Source organism: Sorex araneus, chromosome 1, assembly GCF_027595985.1.
Source record: "Sorex araneus isolate mSorAra2 chromosome 1, mSorAra2.pri, whole genome shotgun sequence".
Classification (NCBI taxonomy): domain Eukaryota; kingdom Metazoa; phylum Chordata; class Mammalia; order Eulipotyphla; family Soricidae; genus Sorex; species Sorex araneus.
The window spans coordinates 170960714-170978456 of NC_073302.1; the positions used below are offsets into that span (position 1 = coordinate 170960714).

The 17743-nt window shown below is 38.4% G+C and overlaps 1 protein-coding gene across 1 annotated transcript in view; it reads right to left on the bottom strand.

Moving 5' to 3' along the window:
• The window catches only part of MCTP1 (multiple C2 and transmembrane domain containing 1), a 670427-nt gene that overhangs the window by 334362 nt on the left and 318322 nt on the right, over positions 1-17743 (bottom strand). Inside the window, exon 2 of the mRNA XM_055131251.1 lies at positions 15109-15223. Coding sequence (XP_054987226.1) covers positions 15109-15223 — 115 coding nt within the window. The remainder of the gene's footprint in view (positions 1-15108; positions 15224-17743) is intronic.

Genomic DNA, 17743 nt, shown 5'->3' on the forward strand with positions numbered 1-17743 from the left:
AATGGTATCTGCTCACTCCAGGAACAGGAAGAGCCTCAAACTGTTCATTCAGGGTTTTCACCGAAGAAGTCTGACCATCTCATAGGTGGGCGGCCATGCTATCTTTAGACGTCCCGTCCCATGGAATCCAGTTGGTAATAGCTGTAGTCCACTGGTCGTCTCTGAATTGTATTACCTGTCCGACCCATATGATTTTTGACGCCTTGGAAAACGAGACAGCGTCCGTGATTCCTGATCGTCAACGGACATCAGAACTCCGAATTCCTTCTCTCCGGATTCATTCACGGTAGCTTGAGTGAAATGTGATACTCCAAGCATAGCTCTTTTGATTCCTCTTTGGGAGACCCAAATAGCATTCTCATTTTTGTAGGGCTCAGGTCTCCGAGCCGTATGTTAGTGCAGGAAGAACAGTGGAGTTGAAAAGATGTGCCCAGAGCTGGAGGTTCTTTGTCCTCTTAACCACTTTGACGCTTTTGAAGGCATTCCATGCTGCTCTCTTCCTCCTGCGCAGTTCTGGTGCCAAGTCGTTCCTCATGTTGAGTTCTCGACCCAGGTGCACCTAACTAAAAAACTCTTCTTAAAAACACGTACACACAGCAAAAAATGGGGAGGCTGGAGTGAGCTACAAGCCCTCCTGCTATCCCCCCTCACCCCCTCTCCACATCAAAACATATCATCATCATCATCATCATCATCATCATTATTCCATTTATCATCGATTTCCTCGAGTGGTCTCAGTAGCGTCTCCATTCGTCCTAGCCCTGAGATTTTAGAAGCCTCTCTTTACTCGTCTGCCCCAACGGTGCAGCATTGGAGGTTCTTTCAGGGTCAGGGAATGAGACCCATCATTGTTACTGGTTTTGGCATATGAATATGCCATGGGGAGCTCGCCAGGCTCTACCATGCAGGCAGGAAACACTCGGTAGCTTGCCAGGTTCTCCAAAGGGGAAAATTAGGCTATAAGATGATGCTCGGATGCTTTGTTTTCAGGAGCTTGGTTTTATAGTCTCTGGATGTTGGCTGTTGGTGGGACTACATGGTGCCAGGGGCAGTTTCTGGGTGTGACTGTCTAACTACTAGAAAATGGGGGATCTGGGAGGAAGAGGCCCAGTCCCGATCCGAGCAGGCTTGGAGATCTCAACCTGGGTCCCAAACATCTGGGTTTTTCTGTTGGTTCCTTCATGTGTGAGGCTCCTCCGAACATGTGGAGAGGGGCCTTGAGCATGGCTGTGGTTACATTCCAGAGGTCTTCAGCTGCCGGCGCTCTGCTCAGGGTGGGGGTGGGAAACTGAACCCACCCCCGCCGAGGGGCCCCGGTGAAGACAGCCAGGTGCTGGGGCAAGAGACTCTGCCAAAACATAATTATACCTTAAATACTACACAACCTAAATTTTTTTTTAAACCTTGACGTTTGGCTACACAAAAGCATGCATGGCCACTGATGATTCACAAAAGCCCATGGTTCTTTTTAAACCCTTGCTAGAAGATAGCTGACAAGGGCTAAGGGAGTTAATAATGTGCGGTAAGAGGGTGCTTGTGTCTCAACAGGAAAACACCTAGTGTGGCTCCCACAAGAAAGGTCAAACCCCACGTGAGTCAACACAAGGCTCAGATTCCCCTCATTTTGGATGATGAAATGTGTCACGTTGAAATACAGATCCCTGAGCTGGATCGACTCAAGGGAAACTCAGTTCCACTGAGCTCAATCATCTGGGGAGGCCTTGAGAGGAGGACCATAAGTAGAACTGATGCTCAAAATTCCTGGAGTACCAAACACCTAGCAAATGATATCTATAATCATGCAAAACTCTTCACAACTGGTAATATTATTATGTGCAATTAGCCTATTTCCCATAGTAAGGGGCCAGCATTTGTATGAATACACCTCATTAAGTCCACTTGCTTGATCCAGTAACTTGGAATATGCACAACACATTAGCTCAAGTTTCTAAGCAAATCGTGATCCTATGGCTCACCTGGAAGCACTGAAGTCAGTAGTCCAGCATCTTGGCCAATGGTCAGAGACTATTTATATCAATTTAGACTTTCTCTGTCATCCTACTTTAATATACGTGTGTGTGACTGCACTCCTTTATAATCAATATAAATTATAATTTATTACAATTGGAGTGAAGCAGAAAAACTTTGGGGAGTGTACTTAGTTGAGGAAACAATTTAATAGACAAAATTTTACTTTCAAAAATAATATGAGGGGTCAGAGGAAAGTACAACAAGGCTATTGGGGGTGGGTCTTGCCTTGCATATGACCGACCCAACTAGACTCCCTGAACCACATATGGTCCCCAGAGCCCAGCCAGGAGTGATCCATGAGTACAGAGGCAGGAGTAAACCCTGAGCACCACCAGGTGTGGCACCCAAACAAAACAAATAAATAAGGTTGTTTCACCTTATTTTCTTTAAGATTGCTTACTATAAATGTATTAAGCAGTTTTTTCTATTATATTGAAGATATGCTTTTAACGGATATTAAAAATACTGAGGGTTTTAACACTTCTTGTTGAGATAGAGATAGATGATTTAAAAATACTCTAGGATAACAGATGGTAAACTCTTTTGTTTTTTCCTGAGGTCTTCAGACTTACAAGTGATTTACAAGTCATCAGAGAATAGGAGTGCATCTTTTCTGAGTCATTTCAATCTTTCCTAATATGCCTATTTCCATTTAGAAATGTGACAATTGATTTCTGTTATACTGAAATAATTGCTACTTCAAGAATTAATGAATACATTTTCTAGAGCTTAGTGTTTTAGGGAACTGAAAGTATTTCTCAGCAATTCTCTTCATTGGATGCTCTAAAATGGATTTTTGAAGAACTATGAAAATAACTTGGTATCTAGTAACTATAAATTTATTTGGTTCTTTACTTTCTAACTTTATTGTGGAAAACTGTTTATAATACTTAGTCAAGTTCAATGACTCAAAGAGTGCTTTTGAATCATAAATTTTTAAAAAATTGATACAAGCTTAGGAAGTCTGGAAAGAAAGAAAAATAAAGTCTCTTGTCTTTCAGTCTCAAATTTAGACATTCTATTAGTCTCAAATTTAGACATTCTGTTAGTTTTTATTTTGCCATAGTGTAACAAATTACTGTAAGCACACTGACTTAAAAAAGCATACTTGCTCCCATAGTTTTTGATTCTGAGATCAACGAAATAAGAGCCCAGTGACAAATCCTCGGGTATATGGTCAGTTAGTCTTCGACAAAGAGGCAAAAAGTATGAAGTCGAACAAGGAAAGCCTCCTTAACAAATGGTGCAAGTCAGTTATACGTGAAAAGAGAAAAAAAGAATTCAGACCCCTTTCTAATGTCATGTACAGAGTCAAATCTAAATGGATAAAAGACCTTCATTTTAGACCTGAATCTGCGTTATATTGAGGAACACTGAGGCAGTACACTTCATGACTTTGAAGCTAGAGGTATCTTCAATAATTCAATGCCATTGGCCAATCAAAAGGAAAACAAATATAAATAAATGGGACTATAGCAAATGAAGAAGCTTCTGCACTGCAAAAGAAACAATGACCAGAATAAAAAGATGACCCTACAGATTGAGAAAAAATATTTGCCCACCACTCATCTGATAATGGATTAGTAGTAAAAATATATAAAGCAATAGCAGAACTTTATAAGAAAAAACAACTAATTTCATCAAAAGTGGGGGAAAGAGAGGAACATAAATTTTCTCAAAGAAGATATAGATGGACAAAAGATCTAAGAAAAAATACTCTGCATCACTTATTATTAGGGAAATGCAAACCAAAACAACAATCAGTCTCACACCAGTGAGACTGGAAGGCAACATAAAGAACAGAACAGCCAGTCTTGGCATGGACATAGAGATGGTCACTCAAGCTGACGGGAATGCTGACTGTCCTACAAGTTTTAAAAACAATATGGACACTTCTTTTTCTTTGAGTTTTAATTTTTATTTTATCGAATCACTGTGAAAAATGTTACAAAGCTTTCAGGTTTAAGTCTCAGTCATATAATGATCAAACCCCCATCCCTTCACCAGGGCACATGTTCCACCGCCAAGAACCCTGAAATGCCCCCCTTTCCACGGCCCCCCACCTGAGTGGCTAATGATCTTCACTTTACTCTCTATATTTTGAGTACATTCAATATTTCAACAGAGAACTCACTATTATTATTTAGAATTTTGCCCCAACAACCAAACCTGCTGAAAAGGCATCATTTGATAATTTGTTTTCCATTGCTGTGAGTGAAGAATATATGAGCTCACACAGTTGCGACAGCGGCCGCTCAGTTTTGGATTTCTGATATTTTAGTAATTAAGTCCAGAGAGATTTCTGCTAGAAGTCACCGAAAGACAAGGACGAGAGAGAAAAACCTTTCCCCTCCCTGGGCAGCTTGGGGTTGTAGCTCAGTTCACATTTCTGTAAGAAGCCGCTGGGTGCCAAAAGTGATTAGTAGCCCTCCAGGATCATAGTCTTTAAGGAGCAGAGGAGCCGTTTCGTGTGTGTGGCCGCTCCGGTTCTAGTCTGCGTGGGGAGCGCCAATATGGACACTTCATAAAAAAATAGGAACCGAGCTCTCATAAGACCCAGCATCTTGGCATCTACTCCATGGGCCCAAGAACTCTATTCAGAAAAGACATTTGCACTCCTGTGTTCACTGCAAGTGCTTTTCACAGTAGCCAACACCTGGAAACAACCCATGTGCCCAAGAACAGATGAGTGGTTAAAGAAACTTGATACAGATACTCAATGGTATAGTGCTTGGATAAAGGTCAAATCAATTTGCTGGGATGTAGATGTATCTGGAGATTATTATGCTGAGGGGAGTGAGTCAGAAGGAGGGGAACAGACAGACTATGACCTATCTTGTAAGTGGAATGTAAAGAAACATAATAGGGGAATGGCAAATGCCAAGAACAGAAACTGAACACTGGGATTCAGTGGGAATCTTACCACCAGGGAGGTGGAGAGATTAGGATGGAGGGAAACACCGAGACACTGCTGGAGACAGAAGTGGACACTATCAGCAGTATTGTAAACCACAGTGCTTAAAATATATATATTTTAAAGCTATTCTCTTTTCCTGTATTGGAGTAAGATAAAATCCAAAGAATATTTTGCCCATGTTAATCATATTCATTTCATGATAGGAAGCCTAACTACCTGGAAAAATTGCTTATTGTCTTCTGGATAAGTACATAATTACATAAAAATGTAAAAATGCATGCCTACAGGAACCAGATCCAAGTTCTTTCCAATACACTGCATCAGGTCCCCCAAGACCTGTCATGAATGATACAGGAGCACAGAGCCAGAAGTAAGCCCTGGGCATCACTAGGTGTGGCATTCATCCCTCTTTCCCCAAAAGATATGTATGTAAATGTGCACAACTTAACTAACTAGGTTAAACAGTATCTTTAATTTTAAAAATATGGTTTGGGTGTGAAGAAATAGTATGGGGGCAAGGCCAAGTTCCAGCCCCTTCACCATATATGATCCCCTGATCACTGGCAGCAGTGATTCATGAGCACAGAGCCAGAAGGAATCCCAGAGCACATCCAGGTGTGGTGCAAATAGTAAAACAAAGGGAAAACAATCCCAAGCTACCCATTGAGTTTTCTTCATAAATGCTTTAACAGAATTAATTGGTCATCTTAAAAAATGTGTGATGTCATTCCATTAGAATTCCTTAAGTAAAATTCCAGGGTTCAATAAGTCTCTATTATTATCACATGGCTGTGAATTGAGCAGAGGTACAGAGTTCCATATACCTCTAGTCTTACAGATGCAAAGATTGCTTATCAATACCAACAGAACCGTACATTTGTACCAGTGAACCAACAATGACATACCATCATCACTCACTCAAAATTCATAGTTTATGTTAGTGTCTGTTAGTCTTTTTCATTTTGTCAATACGTGAATATATTTGCAATATAAACAGCATTCAAAATTAGGAGACTAAAATCAGTGTATAAAACAATGACTTATGGGGCCAGACAAATAGTACAATAGGAAGTTCACTTGCCTTGCATGCGGCTGACTTAGGTTCAATCCCTGGCATCTCATATTGTCTCCTGAGCACTGCCAGGAGTGATCCCTACGTGACAGAGCCAGGAGAAACCCCTGAGCACTGCTGAGTGTGACCCCCCAAAACAACAACAACTAAACAGCAAAATTTATGCTTTATAAAATTTTATTGTCTTTAAAACTTATTATTAATCTTTATTTTATATGCATTTATATGTACCTGAAATGTATGCATATGGGGTAATTTTGGGGACCTTCTCAAGCAGGTGTTCATGCAACTCCCAGGGATAATTGACCAACTGGGCTGGTGGTTCAACCCGAGGGTCTGGGACTCATTGCTACTTGGTTTCTACTGAGCTGGGATCTTCTGAGCCAGCCCTGTGGTGCTCAGTAGCCTACAGGTCTCCAGGGCTACTGTTATTAAGGTCAAAGAAAAAACAAAATCATACAGTTTATAGCAAAATGGGCAAAACTAGAGGATTCATGCTGAGTGAAGTCAGTGAGAAGCAAAGCAATATATACAGAATCTCTCTCAGATGTGAGACAAAATAAGGAAGGCAGCAACACAGTGCCAAAGGAAACATAAAGGGGGAACTTATCCACACAATTCAGTTGTGGGACGAGTTGAGAAGGAAGGGTAATGGGGTCCTTGGGAGGGAAGTTGGTACACTGGTGATGGGTGTGTTGTTAGAATTATGTGCCTGAGAAACCACTATTAACAGTATTTTAAACTACCGAATCTCAATCAATTTTAAGTAAAATAAATAAAATTGTTGCTAATATTTTTTAATTTTTGGTTTCTGGGCCACACCCAGCTGTGCTTAGGCCTTTCTCTTGGCTATGCTCTCAAGGAATCACTTCTGGTGGAGGTTGGGCACCATATGGGGTTCCAGGGATTGAACACAGGTTGGCCGCATGCAAGGCAAGCACCCTATCTGCTGTACAATCACTCTGGCCCCAATATATTTTTTATCTTAAATTTAAACTTAAGTGGGCATATGTGTGTGTGTTTGCTAAATCTGGAATTTGCCATCGTAGCAGGGAGGCTCTATCACTACACAGCTCACTCAAAATCATGAAGGTAACAAAATGAAAATCTTGGCTTTGGAATTATGTGTGTTAGACGCCCCGTGGTTGTTTATTTTCTAGTCAATCAAGCTGCATAAAGCAAAGGTAATAAAACATTGAAAAAGGTAGAGCATTCCAAGAAGCCATCTGGTTGCTGAACACAAAAAAAGGTTATAGAAATTGAAGAAGGATGGCTCGCTGTGACTGCAGAAGCCACTCCAGTGGACATTATGTGGGTGTTAGATTCTGAATATGTGAAGCTAAAAAACATTTTAGGCATGTTGTTGATGATGCAAATGAGTTTTATTCCTTTGGCTGTCCTACACAGGCTGATATCAGGGATATAGGCACAGGTATTTTGGTTTTATGGAAAAACAGTCAAGGATATAAAGGTAATAACAAAAGAATTAAATTTCTGCTAATTCTAATAACTATACATACTTTCTGTTTAAATTCATATTTTCTTTTCTTTTCTTTTTTTTAATTGAATCACACTGTGAGATACAGTTACAAAGCTTTCATGTTTGAGTTTCAGTCATACAATGATAGAACACTCATCCTCTACCAATGCATATTTCCCACCACCAATGTCCCCAGTATCCCCCCTTCCCAACCCTCCTCCTGCCCCTATGGCAGACAATTTCCCCCATCATACTCTCTCTCTCCTTTTGGAGATTATGGTTTGCAATATAGGCTATTACGTTTGATCGTTTATCTACTTTCAGCTCACATCTCCCATTCCGGGCGATTCCTCTAACCATTATTGACTTAGTGACCCCTTCTCTATTTCATTTGCCTTCTCTCCCAGCTCATGAGGCAGGCTTCCAGCTATGGAGCAATATTCCTGGTCCTTGAGTGTACTGTCGTTGGGTGTCAGTCTCATATTATGTTATTTTATATTCCACAGAGTCTCTTGCACCCGCACCTGGCTTTCTTTACCCAGGGCCCCTTGGAGGAGGGTGGGTTTAGTTTTTCTCCCCGCCCTGAGCAGAGCCCCGGCAGCTGAAGACCTCCAGAACCCAGCTACAGCCATGCTCAAGGCCACTCTCCACATGTTCAGATGAGCCTCACACCTGAAGGAACTGGCCGAGGAACCCAGGAGTGCGGGACCTGAGGCTGATATCTCTAAGCCTGCTCGGATCGGGACTGGACCTCCTCAAACCAGATCCCCCATTTTCCAGTAGCTTGGCAGCCACACCCACAAACTGCCCCCAGTGCCATGTAATCTCGTCAATGGCCAAGATCCAGAGACTAAAACAAAGCTCCTGGAAGTGCCTGGCTGCATTTGTGGCTATGCAACCTCTTAAAGCCTAGTTCTCTCTTTCGGGGAAGGTGGCAAGGTATCCAGAGCATCCTGCCCACACGGCAGAGCCTGGCAAGCTCTCCTTGGTGTATTCTAAATGTCAAATACAGTAACAATGATGGGTCTCATTTCTCTTACCCTGAAAGAGCCTCCAATGTGGCATCACTGGGAAGAACGAGTAAAGAGAGGCTGCTAAAATCTCAGGGCTAGGATGAATGGAGACGTTACTGGTGCCCGCTCTAGCAAATAAATGATCAACGAGATGACAGTGACACAGTGATACAGTGATATTCCACAAATGAGTGCAGTCATTCTATGTCTGTCCCTCTCTGTCTGACTCATTTCACTTAGCATGATGCTCTCCGTGACAATCCACTTATAAACAAATTTCATGACTTTATCTTTCCTAACAGCTTAGCATTCCATTGTGTATATGTAGCAAATTTTCTTTAACCAGTCGTCTGTTCTCGGGCACTCGGTTTATTTCCAGATTCTGGCTATTGTGAACAGTGCTGCAATGAACATACAGGCGCAGTTATCATTTCTACTGTGCTTTTTTGCACCCTCAGGATATGACAGGATATACTGTGCTTTTTGCACCCTCAGGATATGACAGAAGTGGTATTGCAGGGTCATAGGGAAGCTCAATTTCTAGTTTTTGAAATTGAGTTTATCTCGTTGTTTCGATTTGCATCTCCCTGAAGATTAGCGATATAAAGCATTTTTTTTCATGTGCCTTTTGGCCATTTGTATTTCTTTTTTTTGAGGAAGCTTCTGTTCATTTCTTCTCTCCATATTTTGATTGGGTTGGAGTTTTTTCTTATACAATTCTAGCTAGTGTTAAGTATATCCTGGATATTAACCCCTTATCAGATGGGTATTGGGTAAATATTCTTTTCATTCAGTGGACTCTGTATTTTGGTAACTGTTTCTTTTGAGGTGCAGAAGCTTCTTAGTTTGATATATTCCCATTTGTTTATGTTTGTTTCCACTTGCTTGGTACCTGGTGTTTCATCCTTAAAGATGTTTTTAGCTTCAATGTCATAGAGAGTTCTACCTACATTTTCCTCCATGTACCTTATGGATTTGGATCTGATTTTGGGTCTTTAGTCCACTTTGACCTGACTTTTGTCCCTGGCATTAGACAGAGGTCAGAGTTAATTTTTTTTTTTGCATGTAGCTGTCCAGTTTGCCCAGCACCACGTGTTTTAGAGGCTTTCCTTGCTCCACTTCACATTTCTTGCTCCTTTATCAAAGATTAAGTGCTCATATATTTGAGAGTCTGTGACAGAAATTCAATTCTGTTCCGTTGAATTCCAATCTGTTTCTAGTCCAATACCAAGCTATTTTATTTACTACTACTTTGTAGCATGGTTTGAAGTTGGGGAAGGTGATGCTACCCATCTTCTTTTCCCCATGAATTACTTTAGTAATTCATATGGACTTATTGTTCCATATGAACTTAAGGAGTGTTTTGTATATTTCTTTGAAAAATATCATGGGTATTCTGATAAGGCCACATTAAATCTGTATGGTGCTTTGGGGAGTATTGCCATTTTGATAATGTTAATTCTCCCTATCCATGAGCAGGGGATGTGTCTCCATTTCCTAGTGTCCTCTTTTATTTCTTGAAGTAGTGTTTCGTAATTTTTCTTGTATAGGTCCTTCACCTCTTTAGTTAAGCTGATTCAGAGGTACTTGATTTTCTGATACATTCATATTTTTACGCCCAATATCCACATGGTTTCCAGGAGCCATCAACTTTAAATATCAACAGCTATCGGCTCCCGATCGAGTTGCTTAAAGGCCATGATCCCAGAGACTGAGAAACAAATATTGAAACCCGGGGGCTTTTGGCAGAAATTCATCCAGTCTCTGAATTAGGGTTTCGGCCCCAGGCCATCCCAGGTGGGAAAAGGTACTGATCCACTGCCTTTTCCCCCTGGTGACTCAGGGGCCGCCATCTTCCGGAGGCCAGTGGACAGGCAGGTTTGGGCCCGCAGTGACGAGGCACACGGAGTCTCACAGGATGGGGGTAGGGCTGGCCCCTTCCTCCCTTGCCCCGACGAGACCCCCGAGTCTCTGCCCACGAATGGCCTTTCTGGCTCCTGATCGAGTTGCTTAATGGCCATGATCCCAGAGACTCAGAAACAAATCTTGGAACCCAGCAGCTTTTGGCAGAAATATCTCCAGATTTAATTATTAAAATTCCAAAATTCATAATCAGTAATAGAAAACGAAATGTCTAATGTTGCCTTTTCGGCAGATCTAAGTGTTGGGGGAAAATCTCAAATAATAATGGTGGGTCCAGTGTCAAAATATTGAATGTAATCAAAGTAGAGAGAGAGTAATGTTGAAATCATCTGCAACACAGGTAGGGGGAGGGTAGGGATGGGGGGGATACTGGGGGTTTTGGTGGTGGAAAATGTGCACAGGTGAAGGGACGGTGTCTCAGCATTGTATGACTGAGACTTAAACCTGAAAGCTTTGTAACTGCTCTCATGGTGATTCAGTAAATAAATTTAAAAAATAAAAAATAAACCAAAAAAGAAAAAATAAATATCAAAAGCTATTATTTTTAACCCAATCATCCAATTGCTATCAGCTTCCGAAGCATCTCATACCTTCTTTTCACTTTCCACTTCCACGTTCACAATCAATGTTCAGTCATTCAAAATCATAGTCCCTCATGACAGCTGTGCTTGTTTTTTCACTGTACACTATCCAATTCCATTGAATTATCCTACCACTTACACACACACACATTCACAAATCTTATCCAATAAGCTGCTCAACACATCTATTATTCATGCATTGGGCCAGTATAAATTTTAATAGACTCCAAACTTATTAAGGTTGTTTCCTTGCTGAAATATTTCTCAGTGCATCTATTCAATAAAAACTTCACAAATATCAGGTAAGTTAATTAGTGAAGTTGGATTGTGTTTGAATTTCAAACACTTTGGATGTTCTCCACTTCTGCAAAATAATATTCACAAGAACATGTCTTTCTACTTTTTGAAAATTACTATTTATTTGCAGGGGTATCTATGAAGAATAATTTGCTACTATAAGAAAGATGGTATGAAAATGTTTAAACAATTTCCCAGTTTTTTAATCTAAATGATTTTTTAAAACTGTGAGTTGAATTCTCTGTTATTTTGAGTATAATTCTTTTTCAGACTTGTATATGGCAGATAAGCATAAGAGCCAATTAGTATAGTTTATCATATCTTCTCCAATGTATTAGATTGTCTTATTTTGGTACTTTTATTTTACTTTGTAGAGATTTTTCAATTTTCTGGGAATTATTTGTTTATTTTTTGCTTTTGCTGCACTTGCTTTTGCAAATCCAGAAAAAGATAACGACTTGCCAACGATGCATTCTAGGAATTTTATGATTTCAGGTCTTAGTCAACTTTACTTCATTAATTTTAATTTTAACTGATTTTGTATATGTTGTAAGATAGTGGTCCAGTTTTATTGAAAAAATTATTGAAGTTTAGAGGATGAATCCCACACCTGGCAGTGCTCAGGGCTGACTCCTGGCTCTGTGCTTAGGGATCATGCCTGGCAGTGTCCCGGCACCATTTGTGGATTGAACTGGACTTGCCTATGTGCAAGGCAATAACCCCTGCACTCTTCTCCGGCACAAAGGTGGTGCTCTCTCATACTGAATTTTTGTGCTCTGTTGTAAATAAATTGACTATGTATCTATTTATTTAGAGATTCTCTATTCTGTTTCATTACACTCAATCTCTATTTTTTGGTCAATGTAGCACTGTTTTTATTAGTATATAACTTCTAAATATAGTTTGAATCAGAGAACATGATACCTCTAATTTTATTTTGGTCAAAATTATAATTCCATAGAAATTTTAGGATTGTCTAAAAACATCATCAAAATATCAATAGTTATTGCCCTGAACCTGTAGATTTCTTTAGGTAATTAAATAGATAATGTTAACTCTCCTAATCCATGACATAAACCACCTTTTCATTAATTCGTGTCTTTATTTTTTATTACAGTATTATAGTTTTCATTTAAATGTAGTTTTACTCTACCTTTATTTCTATTTTATTCCTTTGAGGTGATTGTAGTTGGTGTTTCTTTCAAAATTCTCTTTCTGAGGAGATACACACACCTATGTTCACTGAAGCATTATATACAATAGCCCCAAACTGAAAACAACTTAAGTTCCCAACAAGAAATTAATGGATCAAGAAACTGTGGTATATAAACATAGGTGGAATATTATTCAGCTATGAGAAAAAATAAAAGTGAAGTTTGCGAATATTTGCATGAAATTGGAGGGTATCATGTTAAGTGAAATGAGTCAGAAACAGAAAGCCAAATACCAGATGATCTCACTCATGTGCAAGAGTATAAAAAACAAAGCAAGGATTCGGCAATCCCCAAGTGATACAAAACCTGAATATGGTTAAGAGGTGGACAGGAGTATCTTGGTATAACTGTGGAGGGATCTGGTATTCTGTTGGTGGACATGGTGTTGTAGTACGCAAGTATAAAACAACAATACTGGTACTATTTGAAATATAAATGTGCAAATTTGGCTTTACATTTTATCGAATGTTCTGTTTGAGATTACTGTGCTACATTAAGATACCTCTTTATTTAATAAAAATCATATCCCAGGAGCCAAAATGATAGTACAGCAGGCAAGGTGATTTTCTTGCACAGGTTTGATCCCTGGCACCCCATTTGGTCCCTGAGCACCACTAGAAATGATCCCTGAGCATATAGTCAGGAGTAAACCCTGACTACAGCTGGGTGTGACCCATTAAACAAAACAAAAAAAGTAAATCATGTAAAAATAATTCCACTTTCTTATGGTTTGTCAGGGTATACAGAAACATAATTGACATTTGTAGATTGACTTTATATCTTAGTTTTATTGAGTTCATTAATTAGTTCTAATAACATTTTTTGTGTAAAGTCTTTTAGAGTTTCACTTATTTTAATTATTCAATTATTCATCAACATGAATTTATAGGCATTTATATTACTGTAAGATTTGAAATTGATTATTACATTGTTAATTTTGTTCCTGAAATTGTCCTAGGCTGGATTACTGGGGGTTCCTTTAAGTTGGCTTCTATGTCATTTTGACATTCTGCTATAATTCTTTGAATATTTCATTATTATGATTGAGGTTTTTAGGGCCACACTGAGCATTCTCAGGGTACTCCTGACTCTGGACTCAGAGATTACTTTTGGTGGGTTTGGGGCACCATTTGGGGTGCCAGGGATCAAATCTGGTTTCCCAACATACAAGGTACCCTAACCGCTGTACCATTGCTTCAACTTTATAATAATAATGAATGAATACTTTATAATAATAAAAAATCTTCCAGGCTTATCTTGTACTATCCTTGCTCCTAATCTGTAATTCATTCTTTATCCAAGTGTCCTGTTTATTTTCAGGGTGTAGATTAAATTTAGAAACCAAGTTATGAGCCCCAGGTATGTTGGTCATTTTGCCATTACACCTCTATCATTACTTCTACACTCTATAGCAGATAGACCTATAAACACCCTCCTTCCCCCAACACCTCTATCCACTTTCATTTTTATGTGCATATATGTGGAGATATAGATCTAAAATTAATATTCATCTGATCCATTCTAATGCTATAAGGTTAATTCTAGTTTTCTCTCTATATTTGTGACTTTTTTTCAATAATGAATTTTTGACTTATTATCTGCAACAATTTAGTTATTTGATAATATCAAGTATGTATATTAAGAAACTTTAGAAAGGATAACCATGCTCTATAGTGCATTACGTGTTTACAGTATATTTTGTCTTGAGATTTATACTGTATGACTTAAATATAGTTTTATGTAATTCATTACATTAGTTGTTTTATTTCCCAAACTTTAGATTTGGTTTAGTTAAGTTCCATTTTGTTTTCTTCCTTATCCTGATTTATTAATTAATTACCTATCAATTAAAATAATTTATTTATTCCAAATATTGTTAAAGTATTAAAACTAAGTGATAAGATTCACTCAGAGAAATGCCACTACTCACTTCTTTCCCCATACATGATTCTAGTTCTTACCTATATTGCCAATATTATTTATTTCTGTAATTTTATTGAGGGTGGTGGTTGGTTGCTAAGTATCTTTACTCTATAGCTTTATACATGTAAACCGTACACACTACAATTAAACTATGTTCTTGGTCACTAGCTTATGCATATAATGCCCAATTCATAGCTTCTTATATATCTCTCTTACACTGAATATCTTATACTATGGATACTCTTCAGTACTTTGCTTTTCCGTTTTATAAATCCTAAAACTCTTTTCATTTAAGTCTTTGATGCTTCCACCCAGTTTTCATAGCTTCACAGTAATTCATCATGTGGTTGCACTATGGTTTATTTAAGCACCTTTCATTTTAAGGGAAAATTTGTAAATAAACCATTGATGCAACAAATTTATTTTGTTGATTTAATATTTTTATGGGCTTATCTTGAATAATGTTTTTTTAACTTCATTAAAAAATCGCATCCCTCTATAGTAAGAACTTTCCAATAACATTTTCATTCACAATATTGAATAATCTATTAAAAATTATATAGTTGATGTTTTTAAATTTAAGCAGAATAAAGAAAAGAAAGTTTGCTATAAACACATCAAATAAGCTTCCAGGTGATGCTGTTCTTTTGTTTTTACCTCCTCGATCTCGGGCAGCTAAACTTTGACCCCTTCTTAATGTAATGTCCAACTGGTACATTCCGGGATCGGCCAAAGGGACATCTGCATTACTGGTTCCAGCAGTACTTATTTTCTGTAAAAAAACATACAAAATATTGCATTTTAAAATCTATTCTCTATTTCTTCCAACAGAAAAAATATATATATTCCTCAGAGTATAAAAATTAAAAATATTAAAAAATCAAATTGTAAAATTAGTAAATTAGATCATCATAGGAATTCATACAATATCATAAACACCAAGTTCCCTTAAAATTTTGAATGTAATTCTAATGACTCAAAATAAATTATGGTGAGTATAAGGATTTCTGCTTTAACTCCCATTTGAGACAGCAAATATAACTGGTGAAACATTTCTCATGGAAATAAGTTCAACTAAGATCAATATAAAACTAATAGAGCCTGATATAAAATTAATACTAATGATGAATGGACAACAAAGGTACGCAAGAGCCATTAGTTTCCATAAAACTGAAAGTGAAAACTAAAGCAATTTAACCAGGTTATTTGTTAATTCACTTGTCTATGCAAATAAAAGTGATCACACTGATAGATTATACAATGTCATTTCATACACAATGAAATGTAAAATTTAATGTAATTATACAAAAATAAATTCATCCAGAATTTTGATATTATTTGTAAGAAGTACTCAATGGGCCTAAATTTATAATGATGTTTATGTAGAATAAAAGTCACAGACTTTTCTAGAAATGAAATATTTGCAATTGAATACCTTTATGAATATTCTTAAAAACAATATACTCCATTCATTTACAGGCACTGAGTTACAAAAGCACTAGTAAGAGTAATTAACTATACTAAAATAATACAAAAATATACTAAAATTATATGTCACATTTGATAGTTTCTGTCACTTTAAATAAACAAAAAATTACTTTTGTCACATGTTTCAAATAATTAAAAAATTTTATAATATCTTCCAATTCAAAATTTTTAATAATATGCCTGGGTAGACTAAAATACCGCCCCTCTCGGAGAGCCCAGCAAGCTACTGAGAGTATCCTGCCTGCATGGCAGAGCCTGGCAAGCTACCCATGGTGTATTCGATATGCCAAAAACAGTAACAAGTCTCGAAATGAAGATGTTACTGGTGCCCGCTCGAGCAAATCAATGAGCAATGGGATGACAGTGATACAGTGATACAGTCTAAAATAATAGATATCAATTTATTTCTTTTAATCCTATAATTCACATAAAAGCAACTGTAAATCAGCATTTTAAAAGTTGCTGTCACTGTCATCCTGTTGCTCATCGATTTGTTTGAGGGGGCACCAACAACATCTCTCATTGTGAGACCTGTTGTTACTGTTTTTGGCATATCGAATACGCCACAGGTAGCTTGCCAGGCTCTGCCGTGTGGGCGTGATACTCTCGGTAGCTTGCCGGGCTCTTCGAGAGGGGTGGAAGAATCAAACACGGGTCAGCCTCCTGAAAGGCGAATGCCCTACCACTGTGCTAATTATGAATGTCCTATCTCCTTTCCAGCAGTCATATGTTGAGAGATCTTTTTCCAAGTGGTTGAATATATTATAAAAGCAAATATATGTATATATATATATGCTTATTTTATTTTGTAGGGCTTTCCATTTTATTTTAACAAACAATACATATATTTTACTATCTCAGTTTAAGAAGAAAAATCATAATTACCTTTATTATTTTATTTTTATTTTTAATTGAATCGCCGTGAGAATAGTTACAAAGCTTTCAGGATGAAATCTCAGTCATACAATGATCAAACACCCATCCTTTCACCAGTGCACATGTTCCACTACCAAGATCCCTAGTATACTCCCCTCCCACCCACCCCCCACCCTGCCTGATTCTAATGTTTTGAGCTTATTTAAGCATCACTGTCCTTCACATAGGAATTTCAGGAAATGATTTCCTTCCTGCCCCTGGGGACCTGGGGCAGTTTGCTTAAAGTACAGGATCCTGAGACAAGCTGGGAGCAGTAGCCCCAGTAGGGGTGAAGGGTGAGGGGTACTGCTCTGACGGGGTAACAGTAATGAATTCACCAGCATGTTTCTCCGCTGACTGCTTCTTGCAGTGCCCTCCTCTCTGTCTCTCTGTTTCCCAAAGTCGCCATTACTGCACCCTTCAAATCCCTGTGGCTACTGGGTTGAGCCAGGCTCTGGTAGTAGCCTTGGGTATAGTTGGGGGGAGGCAGTTTCTATTTGTTGGCTTCAAGAAGGTAAATTTCTTTTAAAAATTTTAATTAAAGAGTTGTGATTTATGAAGTTATTGACCGGGTAGGGTGTTTGTCTTGCACGTGGCTGACCCAGGTTCGATTCCTCCATCCCTCCCAGAGAGCCGGGCAAGCTACAGAGTGTATCCTGCCCGCACGGCAGAGCCTGACAAGCTACCCATGGCGTATTCGATATGCCAAAAACAGTAACAACAATTCTCACAATGGAGACGTGACCAGTGCTCGATCAAACAAATTGATGAACAACGGGGCTACAGTGCTACAGGCTTTCTAGGCGCAGGAAGTGGATAGTACTGTAGTTCTGAAACTTTTAGAATAGAAATGAAATTCTGTTAAGCAAAGAGAGCTTCAAAAAACACT